Source organism: Palaemon carinicauda, chromosome 8 (assembly GCF_036898095.1).
Source record: "Palaemon carinicauda isolate YSFRI2023 chromosome 8, ASM3689809v2, whole genome shotgun sequence".
NCBI classification, from domain to species: Eukaryota; Metazoa; Arthropoda; class Malacostraca; order Decapoda; family Palaemonidae; genus Palaemon; species Palaemon carinicauda.
Genome location: NC_090732.1, coordinates 154,201,397 through 154,215,013, shown reverse-complemented (window position 1 = coordinate 154,215,013; position 13,617 = coordinate 154,201,397). Strand labels below are relative to the sequence as shown.

General features: G+C 33.3%; 1 protein-coding gene across 3 annotated transcripts in view; it reads left to right on the top strand.

Annotated features, from left to right (window-relative positions):
- LOC137646039 (EF-hand calcium-binding domain-containing protein 14-like) overlaps window positions 1–13,238 on the top strand; it is a 444,979-nt gene extending 431,741 nt beyond the window's left edge. For all 3 annotated transcript variants that reach the window (XM_068379179.1, XM_068379180.1, XM_068379181.1), the window contains exons 7-9: window positions 311–406; window positions 6,485–6,584; window positions 6,864–13,238. In XM_068379179.1, coding sequence (XP_068235280.1) covers window positions 311–406; window positions 6,485–6,584; window positions 6,864–6,892 — 225 coding nt within the window. In that variant the 3' untranslated portion in view covers window positions 6,893–13,238. The remainder of the gene's footprint in view (window positions 1–310; window positions 407–6,484; window positions 6,585–6,863) is intronic.
- The last annotated feature ends 379 nt before the right edge of the window (window positions 13,239–13,617 follow it).

The window sequence follows — 13,617 nt, the reverse complement described above, 5'->3', positions numbered from 1 at the left end:
TATATATATATATATATATATATATATATATATATATATATATATATATATATATATATATATATATATATATATATATATATATGTATATATATATATATATATATATATATATATATATATATATATATATATATATATATATATATATATATATATATATATGTATATATATATATATATATATATATATATATATATATATATATATATATATATATATATATATATATATTATTTTCATTCAAATTGATATGAAATCCTCTTTTCTTTCTTATTGCAAAGCTAATTGTTCTCTCTTACACTTCAGAGTATAGCCATAGTGAAAGGCGTAGAAAGGAAACTGGAAGGCAGTCAGGTTCAGTTAGCAAGTGGTGTCAGTGATCTAAAGCAACAATTAGAAAAGGTAAGTACAATCCATGGATCTTACCTCCTAATTATAAAATTTTATTTAGAAGTGTATCACCTTCAAAACCATGAAATGAAAATACAGTAATCCCTCGCCATATTGCAGTTCACCTATCGCTCCCTCAGTAGGCTACATCATGAATTCAAAAATATATAATAAACCTCTTTATATCTCATGTTCCTGAGGCCAGATAAATTCTATATTTTTAATCTTTAATTATCTAAAAATATAGTAATTCAGGGGCCCCAAGATTAATAAAGCAAATTACAGTAATCATTTTGCCCTTGCAAAATTATTCTGTCATTTATCTCGTCTATCTATCTATATACCAAGGCACTTCCCCCAATTTTGGGGGGTAGCCGACACCAACAATGAAACAAAACAAAAAGGGGACCTCTACTCTCTATGTTCCTTCAGCCTAATCAGGGACTCAACCGAGTTCAGCTGGTACTGCTAGGGTGCCACAGCCCAACCTCCCACATTTCCACCACAGATGAAGCTTCATAATGCTGACTACCCTACTGCTGCTACCTCCGCGGTCATCTAAGGCCCCGGAGGAAGCAGCAGGGCCTACTGGAACTGCGTCACAATCGCTCGCCATTCATTCCTATTTCTAGCACGCTCTCTTGCCTCTCTCACATCTATCCTCCTATCACCCAGAGCTTTCTTCACACCATCCATCCACCCAAACCTCGGCCTTCCTCTTGTACTTCTCCCCTCAACTCTTGCATTCATCACCTTCTTTAGCAGACAACCATTTTCCATTCTCTCAACATGGCCAAACCACCTCAACACATTCATATCCACTCTAGCCGCTAACTCATTTCTTACACCCGTTCTCTCTCTCACCACTTCGTTCCTAACCCTATCTACTCGAGATACACCAGCCATACTTCTCAGACACTTCATCTCAAACACATTCAATTTCTGTCTCTCCATCACTTTCATTCCCCACGACTCCGATCCATACATCACAGTTGGTACAATCACTTTCTCATATAGAACTCTCTTTACATTCATGCCCAACCCTCTATTTTTTACTACTCCCTTAACTGCCCCCAAAACTTTGCAACCTTCATTCACTCTCTGACGTACATCTGCTTCCACTCCACCATTTGCTGCAACAACAGACCCCAAGTACTTAAACTGATCCACCTCCTCAAGTAACTCTCCATTCAACATGACATTCAACCTTGCACCACCTTCCCTTCTCGTACATCTCATAACCTTACTCTTACCCACATTAACTCTCAACTTCCTTCTCTCACACACCCTTCCAAATTCTGTCACTAGTCGGTCAAGCTTCTCTTCTGTGTCTGCTACCAGTACAGTATCATCCGCAAACAGCAACTGATTTACCTCCCATTCATGGTCATTCTCGCCTACCAGTTTTAATCCTCGTCCAAGCACTCGAGCATTCACCTCTCTCACCACTCCATCAACATACAAGTTAAACAACCACGGCGACATCACACATCCCTGTCTCAGCCCCACTCTCACCGGAAACCAATCACTCACTTCATTTCCTATTCTAACACATGCTTTACTACCTTTGTATAAACTTTTCACTGCTTGCAACAACCTTCCACCAACTCCATATAACCTCATCACATCGTGCAATATCCTCTTTTGAGACCAGATCATGATAAAGTAACATCTATTTCTCTACTTCTTTTTCCCAACTTCGAGTTCAGTAACTTGAATAACCAAAGGAGAATGATAAAAGTATCGTTAGTAACACATCAACTATAAACAAGTGAACGAAAAACATCAGATTTGTTTTGAACAACCGATTTGGATAATAACAATTGTTTTGCTTTCATTTCTACTTAAGTACGTTAGTAAAATATTACTGTAGTTGTTACAAATGACGTTAAAAGAAATATGACTGAAATGTCATTACATTGCACCATTTTTGGTTTATGACTAGGTAAACATAATTGCACAAAAATTCATGAAGAATTGAAAATGTCAATAATTTCCCATGCTTTGTAGTCTAGCCCTGCAAAGCCAAAGTCTATAAAGTTGACATGCATTGGCAACAGGGATGAAACCCCCCTAAACTTTGATATATTAAAATCGTCAGTAAATAAAATATAAGAAAAATATTTTTTTACAGACAACTACATATTTCTATATGGTAAAATAAAAATGATAGTTCAAGTATTAAATAATTCGGTAATTTGGAAACCGTCGATGGTTGTTTCGATCATCTTAAATTGTAAACAATGGAAAAGATATATATTCAATGTGTTTTTATTTCATATACAGTATACAACACTGAAACAAATATAGCTGTACTTTTTTACCACAGTAAATGGACTTATATCTTGGTCAATTTTGTAGCCTAGCTGAGCAGTGCATACGTTAATGAGTGTTCAAATGTAATCTTTTTTAATCTCCGTACATGTAAGGATCTATCTATCTACCGAAGCACTTCTTCCTCCCAATTTAGGGGGGTAGCCGACATAAAAAAAGAACAAAAGGGGACTTTTCTTCCCTATGCTCCTCCCAGCCTGATGAGGGATTCAGTCAATTTTGGTTGGTACTGTTAGTGTGCCACAGCCCACCCTTCCCCACTATCTGCCACAAATGAAGCTTCATATAGCAAATCCCCTACTGCTACTACCCCAGCAGTCACCAAGGCTAGTAGCAGCAGGAAGTAGCAGGGCCTATAGGAACTGTGTCGCAATCGCTTACCATTCATCCTAGTTGGAAAACCAAGATGATATAAGACCAAGGGTTCCAACAGGGAAAATAGCCCAATAAGGAAACAAGAAAATGATGAGAACAAATTAACAGTAAGTCATTCTAAAAACAGCAACAACGTCAAAACAGATATGTCATATATAAACTATAAATAGACTTATGTCAGGTTGTTCAACATAACATTTTCTGCAACTTTGAACTTTTGAAGTTCTACTGATTCAACTACCCGATTAGGAAGATCATTCCACAACTTGGTCACAGCTGGAATAAAACTTCTAGAATACTGTGTAGTAATGAACCTCATGATGGAGAATGCCTGGCTATTAGAATTAACTGCCTGCCTAGTATTAAGAACAGGATGGAATTGTCCAGGAAGATCTGAATGTAAAGGATGGTCAGAATTATGAAGAATCTTATACAACATGCATAATGAACTAATTGAACGACGGTGGCAAAGATTAATATCTAGATCAAGAATAAGAAATTTAATAGACCATAAGTTTTTGTCCAACAAATTAAGATGAGAATCAGCAGCTGAAGACCAGACAGGAGAACAATTCTCAAAACAAGGTAGAATGAAACAATAAAAACACTTCTTCATAATAGCTTGATCACTGAAAATCTTGTAAGACTTTCTCAATAAGCCAATTTTTTGTGCAATTGAAGAACACACAGACCTAATGTGTTTCTCAAAAGTAAATTTGCTGTCGAGAATCACACCTAAAATCTTAAAAGAGTCATACAGAGTTAAAGAAACATTATCAATACTGAGATCCGGATGTTGAGGAGCCACCGTCCTTGACCTACTTACAATCATACTTTGAGTTTTTTTTAGGATTCAACTTCATACCCCATAATTTACACCATGCACTAATTTTAGCTAGATCTCTATTAAGGGATTCACCAACCCCAAATCTACATTCAGGGGATGAAATTGATGCAAAGAGAGTAGGATCATCTGCACATGCAACAAGCTTGTTTTCTAGTCCAAACCACATGTCATGTGTATATAGTATGAAAAGTAATGGGCCAAAAACACTACCCTGTGGAACACCAGATATCACATTCCTATACTCACTATGGTGCCCATCAACATCAACTCTTTGAGATCTATTACTTTAAAAATCAATAATAATGCTAAGAAACGACCCACCCACTCCCAACTGTTTGAGTTTAAAAACGAGAGCCTCATGATTAACACCTTCAAAGGCATCACTAAAATCAAGGCCAATCATACAAATTTCCTGACTACAATCAAGGGATTTCTGTACATCATTGGAGATTGTAAGAATGGCATCACATGCTCCAAGGCCTTTTCGAAAAACAAATTGCAAACTTGGGAATAGATGATTACCTTCAGCAAACCTATAAAGACGTTTTGCCAGAAGACGTTCAAAAACTTTCGATGATATGGGAGTTATGGAAATTGGGTGGTAATCAGTTGGACTTGAGCTACCACAAACACATTTACCTAGAGGAGTAACATTACCAATTCTCCAGCAAGTGCTAAAAGCTCCTCTTCTTGCTAACTTTCGCAAAATAACAGATAGCTTTGGAGCCAAGAAATCTGCAGTTTTTATTAAAAACAAAGGAAAATTACCATTTGGGTCTACAGTACAGCATTAAAAAGATAGAGATGTTTTGTTCACCAGTTCTAGATACCTTACCATGGAAGGTAAATGCCCTTTTAAAATACTGGTTGAATCGGTTCTTCACGCATTTTCACCTTTCGCCATGATTCGACAGATGATGAAAAAGCTCAGAATTTTCAAAAACAACAGGATGATGTTGGTAGCCCCGTTTTGTTGACAAAGGGAATGATACCCTGATCTCTGGCCTCTGTTATCAAAGTGTTCCAGAAGGTTGGCGTACAGAATCAGTCAAAAGGCTTTAGCATATCTTTAATAGATTACAGTAATTCAAAATAAAAATAAAAAATTGTCATTAAAGGCATTTTACAATTTCTCACGCCAACCACATGATAAAAGGAGACTGAAAGGTGGCTTATGTAATTAAGAGTGGTGATATGATATTAAGCCTACCATCTCGGTAAATAAGGGATAAGTGGTTGCTTAAAGACACTTACTATGGCAAGAGAAGGGACATTGTGATCCAGACTACCATCTTGGTCTTTTGCGCTGCAAATTCTAGATATCTTAAAGAAGGCTAGAAATATGGGAGTGTGAGGGTTTTGCTGCGGAAGCATCTAAAGTAATAAAAGAATTTGAGGCTCTATGTTTGAGGAAAAATGGAGGGAAAAAAGAAATCAAAACCTGTTCTGCAGAATTTGAGTTTATTTTGTACTCTATCCGAGTAGAAATACTGAAGGATCAACCAACTCAAAAACTTTATGCTATTTACATACACACATATGATTCCAAAAAAGTAGGCTAGGCAGTAAGAAGGAATATGATAGACAAGTACTAACACTCGTAGCCAACTAACCTCTGCAGTGCTAGAAAAAGATAAAGGCAAAAAACCTTAACTGAAATTTCCTCAGAAACACTATTGTAAGGGGGTCCCTTCTTTCTTCATATTCTTTCCCTTTTTAATCAGACATTTTCTTCGTCACCAATTTGACCTTAACATCTTCTCATTCATATTGTTAACCCTAACACACACTACAAAGCACATGTGGGTCTATGTCTTCAAATGAAAATATATTACCAGAGTTTAACATACACAAGCATTTAGCAAGCAGGAGTAGGCATACCTTGCTAATCCTGAGCTAAATCCTACATACATAAAAGTCAAACAGAGAAACTATGCTAAGCTTAGAATATTCATGCAAACCAGCAGGTACAATTTTTACTACACAGTATAGGTACAATACTGTGCTATCTGGTCATCAGGTAGGGAAGGATATATCAGGGGGAAGAGAAAACTGTATTTTTATTTTGAAGGTCTAGGCAAGAACCTCAATCTTTACAGATATCAGCTACGTAATTCACAGGTAAGAATTATTGAAGGAATAGAATTTATACCATAAGAACAATCTTTTTTTTTTTTTTTTTTTTTATATTTAACCATAATTACAGTTTTATGGTGAAAGTATTTTAGCAAACTAAGTTCTACCAAAGCTGTAGGTTTCCTATCTGTTGCTTGAAAAGATTTTCTTTTACTCCTAACAATCTTGTGATATCTGCTGAATAACAATGATTCTAAAGCATGTTTACAGTGGAATTTTTAAAATGTATATTTGTATTTTCTAGGGATAAAATATTCTTTTACTTACTTTTCTTCATTATATTTTAGTGGATAAATATATGCAGATATTAAATATAATTCAATAAATGCTTATGAAAAACACCTTAGATATATTGTAAATACTGTATACTGTAAACCAATAATGATATTGTACTTCAGGTGGAACACAAAGTTGTAACTATGGAAGCTGCTGCTAGCACTCCAGCCCCTCCAGCTAGCAATGAAACACACATCCGTAAGCAAAGATTAATACAAGCTGGTTAGTTATCATGTTTTTCTTGAATCTGTTATCTGATATTTATAAAAACAAGTTGTTGTCCAAATAAGATGTTACGTCGTTGTTGTACATGTGTACAAAATTAATTGAGCACTGAGAGTTAAGCCTTTCTAACATTTGCAATAAAATATCCATCTCATTGATTTTTGATGCTTGGACACCAGATTTCATTTGAACTGTAGTGAGGCACTTTTCAAATATATGAGAAAGGTACTGTTAATTTTTTGACCGGCACACTATATTTATGTTATGTTATTTCAGGAGCAGAGAGAGATAGTAGAGGACCTTGATGTGCCGAAACTTGATTTATCACCCTACTAAAATGGTCTTTGTGTGCCAATGATGCTCTAGTTTTATCCAAAGATATATATAGTTAATCTAGGAGGTGGTCTTAATAAAGCTTTTAACTCCCTCCTGAAATAGTAAGCTAGATACCATGAGAATCCTTACCGTAATTTATAGAAAATAAGATCAACTACATTGTACTCATAAAAGCAAAGAAAATTGGCAAACAGTGGCATAGTGGTTTTGGTATTTAGGTCTAATAAGGGTCTTTAATCAGTCACTTATTTGAAAACATTTTAAACTTTTGTACAGATTTCCTCATTCTTTGTGGATTAATTTCTAAAATAGGCAATGCTATGGAGTGGATTGGTTGTGAGAAAAAACTTTATATTTTAGAAGTTTTAGATATAATATATGGAGATATAAATTATTATTTTGAAACTTGTATCACAATTTTATAAGTAAAGCACTTCAGCCCCCACCCCACCTTTTTTAATATAATTTGTTTTGTTATGCTGCTGTATGCTGGACCAGTAATCATGTAAATATCTTGGTCAAACAAATAAAACCAAAATTTTATCATTTTAATTTTTCTCATACATACAGTATTTTAACGATGTTTTAACAATCTGAAGTACCCAATTACACACTTTATTTTAAGAGTGCTTGAGAAACTTGAGGTACTCAATTACACATTAAAGGAAGAGTCACTAAGAAGAGGTAAAAGGGGTGCTCAACTTGAGATAAAATGCTGCAGTTATGTTTCTTGTTTTTGCTACCTCATCTGTTATCATGTTTTAAAAAATAGATGTTGAAATATGCTGCTGTTCCAGCACTGATTACAGTATGTCCTTTGAACGATTTCCAGGAATTTTCACTGGTATTCATTTACCTACTTTTCGTACAATGATAAGCAGTAAATATGTAATTCTTGTCAAAATCCTAGCGCTGAGACCAGCGTGTGCCTTTTGTTTTATATGACCATACATAATTTTAAAATTCCATTTTGTAACAAGCGAATGCCCAAATCAAGATTTAAAAAAAAATACAAATATATTCCATGAATATGTTTACACCACCCTAAGCCATTTGGTAAAAAAAAAAAATATTGGCATTGAATATAGAATTTGTAATTGCTTCACTCTTTGGTTATAATGTAGTAATGCTGAAATTTATTTCAAGCTTACTACCATCTCCCATCTATACAATATAGAATATTATTATGAGTTAAAATTAATCTTTTTTATTGTTATTCCATAGATAAAGAAGGTTGGCTCATGATAAACAAACACATTTTTCGGTGCTATTATAGTATGCTATCTACCGCGGATTTTGCTATCTACCACCCCTCTCTGACTATAGTATGATACCCACCATCAGTCCCTAAGGATACGGTCTACTTGCTAATCCGCCTCTAATAAGGAGGATCAATACCGACTTGATAACCTAACCTAACCTAACCTTACCTAACTCAACCCAACTTAACCTAACCCAACCTAACCTAACTTACAAACTGCTTATAATTATGCACCCATGTCCTAATCTAACCTAACCTAACCCAACCTACAAACTGTTTATAATTATGCATCCATGATGTCCTTCCAATAAATATTATTAAACTATCATTAAAGTCCAATGAGGATAACATACTGGTGGTAAGTAATCTGTTTGATAATCCTCATCAAACAGGAGGATTAACATTGACGGTAGATAAAATACTTTGTGGTAGATACCATACTATAGTAGAAATTAGACGGTAGATAGCATACTATAATAGCACCCATTTTTCCTATATAAGAGAGTCTTCTACATATGAATGAGATACGTCTTAAAATTGGGGTTCTTAAGTTGAAAGGTCCAAATTGATTAATGTTTGCCCTCAACCTCCTAACCTTCATTGTTTACTGACAGCTGGTTTTTTTAACACTAGTAAGCAATCCAATTTATATATAAACAAATCCTTATAGCTATTTTGGCATGATAAAGTACTTTTAAAAGAATGGAAAATGTTTATTTATTGCATGCACAGGTTTTGGTCTCTGAAAGTTCATAAGTCAAATGTTCTTATCTTGGAGGATATATTATAATATACACAAAAGAAAGGCTTCAATTATTTATGAAAATAAATGCAGTAATTGCTCACCTTTATAATATGATTATCAAAACATATTTTCTTTTGGTGATGCAAAACTGAAACATAATTGACATATTTTGAATTTTTGCTAGATTAATTGACAGGATTTTCCTTAAATTGCCTCAAATAATTAAAGTTTATATGCTATATGATTAAATGAAAGAGTCAGCATAAACATTTATTATAGCTCAGAGTGAAAAGTCAGTGAGAACAGGTGAGGTGGTACATGAATTAAGCTCAATTAATACTTCAATGTATGCTAACTTTTAGATGAATTATAAACTATGCGATAATTATTTCTACATATTTAATGTTTATAAAGCATAATGGGTTTATACAACAAATATGTTACTATTTCTATGTAATTTTTTAAAGATTCATGTACAAATGAAACTGTTATGTGTAAAGGGAAAGTTTTTGCCAAATAATTTTAATGTACTGTACATTGGTCTGAGTAAGTGGACTAAACGCTAAAGCATTTTTATTCATGGATAAATTGCAAACATCCCATAAACTAATGGGTAAAAGTTTTGTTTTATTTTAACAAATGATAACATCAAAGTTATTTTGATGTAAATTTATGTGGTACTGTGCTTACAAATGCTTTAGTGTTTGGAACATAAATGGTCATAATATGTAAGGCCAACACCTTGGCTTATGGCTCAATTTTTTTTTTAATGTACTTTACTGTCCTCTTATCCTCCCCAAATTAAGCTCTTCTTATAGCCTCTTGACCTAGTTCATTCCACATCTCATCCAAACAAGCCATCCAATGTGTGCTTAGCAAATATTTTTGTGCTAAATGTTATGTATTTTAGATTTGTAGTTTGAGTGTGCAGAAATACTTAGCCACATCCATACACCTTCTTGTTATAGTACATCTTAAATTTTTAATTGCTGTAGTTAATCTGTATTAGTGTTTTCGCTTTAAAGAAAGTAGGAGAAATACTTCGCCAATTTTATTCCTTTGTTACCAAAATAATGAGTGGTCTTCACTTGGATGAAGATAGCCATGCTATAATGTAATTTCCCACATTTGAAGAAGACCAAGCACTTTTAGCAGTAGATTCTTTCATTTCTGTACATAATCTCGTGATGTTTCATACAGTAACATTACTGAATTTATTATTGTTGTATATGTTACAGTTTGATCTAGTCCTTTGATGATAATCACGGAAAGGCTCCCTCTTAAGATTAGAAATGGGAATTTTCATTAGTGATTGATGTAGATACCTCACATTTTCATTTCATAATCAGATCTCTAAGTTGGAAACTATTGTCCTAATCACTTTAGTACACAGTTAGTTATTTTTCTAGAGTATGCAGTCATGTTGTATCATCATACCTTGCAATTATATTTTAATCCATTTGATTCTCCCACTTTTTATTTCTTAATAATTCTCCCATTCCTTTTTTATTTTTTGTCTATAATTGTATGATGATAAAGAAACACAGTATAGTGGGTTATCCTGATATCTGACTAAAATTATCAATAAAAAGCACCTATTAACTGGAATGAAGCACTTGAAAGAGTTCTTTTTAATAATGTTAATGTGTAGAAACTTGTATTTAAAAATGACTAGGATGTGAGTGTAACTGACCTTTTAACCTGACATTCACCCTAGCAGAGCACATTAAACAATCTTTTTGTATGCACCAAGACTATTTCTTGCAGATATTCATTTGTACAAGACTTGTTCTACTTTTACCTGTGATAAAATAAACTGTATATAACATAGGGGATGATGAGAATAACTCATCTTATTTTGCATTCCTAATGTTATTATATTTGGGTATGTTTAGTAAATTAGTTTTATTGTTATTTGGTGAAAACTACAGTGATGAAAATACTTTTTATTATCAATGTCTTATATATATGCTCCTTACAGTATTTTGCAGTAAATTAAAAGTCATAAGATCAGCAATAGACATTGGTCAAGGAGATTACAGATTATATAAGTGTATTCAAATTGTAAACTAGTAATGCTATGCTGAAATTATTGTATGAATAAACTACTAATTTGTAAATCAGCAATATATAGTATATCTCGTAACAGAAGACTGTAGTAAAAAGTATGTGAAAATAATTCAAATTAAAGGTGGTCTTCTCGTAAAAGACAGTTTGATTAGTACTTAATCAAAGGGACCCATTACACTGAAATATAATGCAAGGACTTTGTGTTTAATTTTTATTTCAATATATTGGAAAATCACTTATAGGATACAAGATCTTGGCTACTGAATGATTAGAAAAATAATGTAATGCTACAAGAAATTTGATATTACACATTTGGCTTGTGTGAAAATTCCAAAGAACTTGAAAATTGAAAACAAATTAATCATTATGCTTTGGAGAATATTTACATATAGCCTTTTAAACATTGCTTTGTTAACAAGAATAAAATTACACTACTGGTTAAATCTTCATATTGTAATTAATGAAATAAGGTAATTTACAACAATCATTAGCTTAGCCTTCATGTTACACATCAAAAGATTTGACAGGCTGATAAAGATAGATACTCAACCTTTTAAGTAACAGTAAATAGTAAAAAAATATTACCTTGTAATGACATTATTTTTTCAGCCCATAAATGTACATCAGATCATGTAAGCAATATGGTATTTAATGTAAAATTATTACAGTATAACTCCTTTGCAACAGCACTTCAATAATTGAATTTAGTAATCAACTGTTTTAAGGAATGACTCTTTGAGTGAGGGTGGCCATGTTTTTCCTCGTTGGAATTGTAATGAGTGCGAAGGCATTCTGAAGGGTATTTGCTAGTCTTGAAGTCGTCATTCCCGAATTCTATATATCCAAAATTAGTCTTTATTAAGTGCTGCTAATTGCTCTATAATACCCATCAAAGCAACTACAAAGCTGGAATAATTAGAACAATTAATATACTATCCTTAGCATGGTAAAAATCAGTGATGGAAGTACAATAAGTAGAATATTGAGCTTAAAATGCTGTCTTGCTATGACAGTATTGAAAAGGAATTTTTGGCAGGGTTTCAAGATATAAGACCAAAGAACATTAAAAACTTAATCACCCAAATATATATCTTTTATTTTACTTATGACATATATGTACCAGGCAGTACAGCATAAGTGAAATATGAGTTATGTATGCATGGATCATAAACAATAAAATTTTATATCTTCAGTAACTAACAAGAGAGTATCTAGGTACTTCCTGGTCACTCATTGAACTGTTTAAATACATGTTCTTAATCTACCAAATTGTTACTAAGCATTTGTTTTTTGTTTTTTTATCTGTTAACTGGTCGGAAGTACATGTGAATTGTCTTCACTTTTTGGAAAATGCATTCTCCATAGGTGGATAAGTAACATTATCCTCAAGTGCAGTCTGACAGCTTTAAAAGAGTGCAGACCTCTTCATGTGTAACCTCAGCTTACTCACTAAACTCGGCTGTTTTTCTGTTGTATACTCAAGATTTCATGAATTTTATACAGGTTTCTCCATAACATTTTGGCATCCTTGCCCTTTAGATCCTCATGTGTACCATTATAATATCACTACAGTGCTAGACAGAAGCTTATTAAAGTAGTAGTTTTAGAAATACTGTAGCCTTGAATTATACTTTTATAGTTGCTGTCTGTGGCTGCAAGCATATACTTTTTTTTGCTCTTTAGAATTTATGTTTATTCAACATTTATTTTAGTTTTTGTGTTCTTTACCTTGTTAACTTTAATTGCAATGAATGGAAGGTAATTCCCAACTTTGTAAAATCTTAAATGAAGCTCGACTTAGTCACCTGTTGACTTCACTTTTCATACATTATTTAATGCATAACAATACATCGTATCATAGATTTTGTTCTGCTGAATTTTATTCTATAGTCACTATTATTTTTTTCCATTAAAATTTTGTAATTTGGTGTGTAGTGCATCACTGCATTAGACTTGGTGGACATTTTGCACTTTACTAGCTACATAATCCTAATATTACACGCTTCTTTAATTTAGTGTAGTATACAGTACTTGTAAAAAATATCACGTGAGGATCTTACTATGGGTATGAATCATTATGTATATGACATTGAGATTGAATCAATGAAAGTCAGTGTTCACACTATCACAGAAAAATCAATCATTTTGATCATAAAAAGTGTAAACCCATCCCATACTACTGGTGTCATTGTGAGAATCTTTAATTTGTTAAATTTGAAGAATAACAATACATTTCTCATAGGTGGTTTTATTTACCCTTAAAGTAAAATTGTTCTATTGTGTTAGTATACACATAGATGATGATGTTCTGAGAGGAAAATACGAGTGTAGAAAATTGATTCTAATAATAAATTTATTTTTCAGTACAGTACTTGCCTGGTTAAGATTGTGCGACATGGGTGGGAAATAGCCTCTTGCATTAGCAGCCTGTATGAAAACGGGTAGTAGACATTTGGATGAGTTGGTGAGGATTCTCTTACTGGAGAGAGGAGATGAAAACCATGCTGAATTGGCATGGGGCACATAAAAGACGGACTGGATGATGAGGGAATGAATGCAACCAGAAACACTTGAGCAATGACTGGCAGGGATGGAGTCCAGAGCTGAAGTCTATAGAT